The sequence below is a fragment of the Muntiacus reevesi genome, chromosome 6 (assembly GCF_963930625.1).
Source record: "Muntiacus reevesi chromosome 6, mMunRee1.1, whole genome shotgun sequence".
In the NCBI taxonomy this organism is placed as follows: Eukaryota; Metazoa; Chordata; class Mammalia; order Artiodactyla; family Cervidae; genus Muntiacus; species Muntiacus reevesi.
In genome coordinates this window covers 101,074,730-101,079,344 of record NC_089254.1, presented here as the reverse complement: position 1 = coordinate 101,079,344, position 4,615 = coordinate 101,074,730, and the positions used below count along the sequence as shown (strand labels likewise).

The window sequence follows — 4,615 nt, the reverse complement described above, 5'->3', positions numbered from 1 at the left end:
GTCTTGCAAATTACAACTACACTAATATGCCACCTTTCACTGATTGGCCAAAAAAATGAAAAGTGTAAAAATAAGCACAGTCATAAATTGCTAGTGAGAAAGCAAATTGATGCAAACCTATAGAGGGCAACACATCAAAATTAGAAATGCACACACCATTCAACCCAGTAACTCCATTTCATGGACTTTATCCTATAGTTAATTTGTACAGGTACAAGAGACATATGTACAAGAGACAGTCAACATTGCACCATTGCTATCAATATTATAATAGCAAAAGACAGGAAGCAACTTTAACTGACCACAAACAGGTGACAATTTTAAAAATTGTGGTACATCTAAAAAAGTGAGGAAATGTATGTGTGTACATATGTGTAGATCTCCAAGATTCATGTATTGTTAAACAGAAGCAGTAAGGTATAGAGAAGCGTGAATCATGCACAACCATTTGTGTAAAGGCCACAGGTGACAGGTAGTAACTCAGTTGGCTAGTTAGTTGCGAAGAGTCAGACATGACAGAGCAACTAAGCACAGTGCCTGGAATACAGTAGTTTGTAAGTAACTTAGTTGAAAGGTTTGTTAGGTATTCGTGGCTTTCTGTCATAGAATAAAATATCTTTAGAAGGACAGACTTGAAACTGTTAAGAATACCTCAGAAGGGGAAAGTAGGAGAGAGATTTTTTTATATATACTCTTCAGTACTTTTTGAATTTTTAACAATGTAAACATATTACCTATTAAAAAAATAGTTAAAGCTAAAGTGTAGAATAATTTCCCCAAAGATTTTAGCTCAAGAGTGTATATCCACTCAGCAGCATATACCCTGATCAGTAAGGAAATTATTTTTACTCTCAGTGGAAATCAAAATTTCTATCAGGAATCCAGTTGCAGGTTAGTCTCTGAAATATGCACATTGATACTTTTAACAAAAACTTTTTATATTCTGCCTTAGAGGCACCTAACTCTAATTAAAATTTTTTCCAAAATTATTTCTAAAAACTTCTGCATAGTAATTGAAACAAACTATTTTAAACAAATAGTTAAACATAAGATTTAATGGGGTGATTCTTTAAAAAAAAAAAAAAAGTTAAACAGTTTTGAACACAAACTTTATTTTTCAGAACAAAAAGTACATGTTTATTTAATTCACATGTGATTTTGAGACATTTGCTTTAGGAAAAAGTTTGAGACAATCTGAAAAGGAAGAAAAATCTTCCAAAGGAAGAATAAACATGGGACAAGTCTGGCTGTCACTTAGAGAAAATCAAAACCAGAACAACAGAAATATTAAGGAGAAAATGTGTTGTGAAGAAACCTAGTAGTTTTAATAAAATTAAAATCAAAGTATCCAAGTTTGGTAAGAGAAAAAGAATCTCCACGGAAAGAAGGACTATTAGATCTCATAGCCCGGGCCACTGTCCACCACAATTACTGTCCTTTGGGGCTCACACAGTGACCATTACATTATCCTCAGGAAGGTCACTGCCTCCCCAGCCACACACTAGCTCAGGAACAGACACAATTTGTCTTAATTTCCCTGCAGACAACTGAGGTAAGATAGTGTAGTTAAGGGGCTTCCCTGGTGGCTCAGTGGTAAAGAATCCACCTGCCGATGCAGGAGACACGGGTTTGATTCCTGGTCCGGGAGGATCCCACATGAGAAGCCCACCTACTACAGCTAGAGAAAAGCCCACGCAGCAACAAAGATCCAGCACAGCCAAAAATAAAGAAGTAAATAAAATTACCTTTTTTAAAGATAGTGCAGTTAAGACTTTTTTAACCAAAGGCTTCCACATAACAGAGGGGATAGAGAGAGAATAACACAGAATTTTTATATTCTGACCTTCTGGATGATGCTGGCTCTCTGGGACCTCTGGGGCCACATTTTAATAGTGTTCCAGGAAGAAATTATGCTCAAAGAGTTCCCAGATTTTACTCCCCTCCTCTCCTTCCCAAAGGAGAAAGCCCACAATATGATCCAACTGATATTGAGGACATTTTCATGTAAATGGACTGTAGCTCTGTCATCCTCACTTGAGCCTCTTCTGATGGATTGGTTAAGGGGATCGCACCACCTCGGCCACCCAGAAGCTCCTGGCCAACAAAATCAGCTGCCCGAACACCCCCCGAAGCCTGAGGCTGCCGAGGATGAGGATAAAGGGATGGATGGATATGCACAAGTAGATTAAAATTTGCCATGGCCAGTACCAGTCACTCTCTGAGGAGCAGAACCCTGCAGCATCGATGATCAGGGACATGAAAGACAGAGTATAAAGAACAAGGAAGGAGACTAGTGACTTCAGAGCTCGGGTGTGAGCCTGGCTGCTGGGATCCTGCAGGCTGTGAGCACGGTGCTGCATCCTCCATGCGCGTCTTCTCAGAGAGTCAATCAACAGAGCAATCGAGACCAGAAAAACAGAGCCAGGAATTGAAAGAGTGATCAGTTTCAGGGGCAGGAATAGTACATTTCCAGAATCCTGCTCCACTGATGCAGGTCATGTTCCCGAAAGGTTTTCTAGTGAAGGACCCTTTATACAAGGCGCGGTTCCCCCCCAAAAACAGTAGGGTGACAATGAAGGAGGTGAGGAGAGAGCCCAGCAGAAGCCAGGGCACCGACCCGGGGAACCTCCACTTTAGCCAGAGGAAGGAGGGGCGGGTGAAGTTAGCAATCTTCATGCAGAAGAGGACACTGAGCCAGGAGCCAAACCAGGAGGTGACGGAGTTGAGAAGTCCCAGGGTAGACCGAAGAACTGCCGGGCGGGACCACTGCAGTAGTCGACCAGATGCAGGAAATAGTAGAAGTTATTCCCCATTCCAACCCACTGCAGGCAGAAGCAGAGAGTCCCAAGCTGAAGAGGATCAGGTCAGAGGGGAGCAGCCTCCCACGTTGCACCCATTCTCTGCTCAGCACCAGCACAATGAAGGCATTGGCCAGGAGGCCCAAGATACACAGCAGGACAAAGAGCAGCGTGAAGAGGACTGTGAATGCTGGCTGCGTCTTGGCCCGTCCTCCCGTCACCACCCTGGGCCTTGGTCCCTGGCCTCCTGCCTCCTCCATCCACAGTCCCTGTTTCAGGGAATGTGAGAAGAGTCCCTCTTTTCTGGGGATGCGAGAAGAAAGCTCAGGCTCTGTATCTGAGCCAGAGCTCCCTCAGAAGGACGATGCTCAGGCTGCAGAGGAAGGTGATCTCGGCTCAGTGAGGATGCAGATTTCTCCCAGGCTCAGTTACCATCAGGCCCAGTAACTGCCCCCCATTTGCCTTCTCTGGTTTTGCCTGCACTTGGCCATGGTTAGTGTCAATGTGGAGGGTTGTTCAGGGTGTCTGTGACTGAGTTCTGCAGGAGGGAACTTTCATGTACTGAGGTATGGGGGAGTCATTCTGGCTTATCCATGATTTGGCTTGAAATTTACACCACCTAGAACGGCCCATTGTAGGGCCTGTCAGACACGCATGGTATACCTACTTTAAGCATTGAAAAAAAAAAGAGTGCATTTACCAGATCGTTTAGAACGTCCACTTTGAAGACAGGAATAAATGCCCTGCCCCCTTCCTAGGATGCCAATGTTAGTTACTTGTTCAAAAATGAGGGTCCCTTCCCAGGACCAAGGACATGCTGACTCGCTGTGTACGTGCTAATCTTCCTCTTTTGAAAGTTTGAAGGAATGTACCCCTGTCATATTTGATGTTTGTTCTTTGTTCTGATAAGATAAAAAACTGTGGTTCAGGCATCTAAAATGGAGCTGGGTGGCCACCGTGGATGGGGTTTCAAACATGTTCTTGCTTTGCCAAGAACTTGAATTTTATGAACTATATCAAATTCAAAGGACACCATTCAGTGGTTTTCAAAACAGTATCTGCTAACAACGGCCAACTGCAATCTTAACCGTCTCAAGGTTTCCCCTTGCAACCATTTCAGAGCCCAACCTATTTCTGCTTAACAAGCACTATTACTTGCCAGTTCCAGCCTTAATTCTTGACAAACGATTTACGTAACTTAGTGGATTTTGCCTATATACAAGCCTCTCCCATATTCTAGTCCAGAGGAACACAACTCAAGTGCTTCTTGAATCTGTGTCTCCTGGGCTGTAGTCCTCAGTTTGGTTTGAATAAAATTCTTTTCAATTCCTATGATAGATTGTTTCTTGATTCTGTTGACAACCCCATCCCTCTTATTCCACCTCTGGGACCCATAAACACACCTCTCCTCATCAGATCATTGTAAAGACGTTAAGTATATGGGCAACAACTCATATGGCCAAGACCTAGGAAAGTGGTGATGCTAGAGGAATATATCTCCAGTTGGGTTTTCCTCTTACAGACCTATGCTCACCTATGAGCAGTCATCCCTTTCAAGGTCAGATTCTTTGATCCACCTTTCTACCAAACCTTTTATTAAATCCTTCATGGACCCTGAAGTGTTAATGACTGATAATGGTTTAAGTGGAGTTTATGTTTCCAGTGAGAGAATTCCTTCCTGTGTTGTTGTGGAATTGAGGGTATCTGCTTCTTGCTGGGTGTCAGCTGAAGGCTGCCCTCAGATCATGGTGCGCACCCTCAGTCGTTACCAAGTGAACTGTTTCAACATAGCAGCTCAGGCCAGCAGAGAGAGTCCC

The 4,615-nt window shown here is 43.3% G+C and overlaps 1 protein-coding gene across 1 annotated transcript; it reads right to left on the bottom strand.

Annotated features, from left to right (window-relative positions):
- Positions 1-2,057: 2,057 nt before the first annotated feature.
- On the bottom strand, positions 2,058-3,058 carry TAS2R41 (taste 2 receptor member 41). Its single transcript, XM_065938514.1, is given in 5 exon segments — positions 2,058-2,464; positions 2,467-2,493; positions 2,496-2,726; positions 2,729-2,836; positions 2,839-3,058. Coding segments are annotated over 5 exon segments (993 nt in total).
- Positions 3,059-4,615: the final 1,557 nt, after the last annotated feature.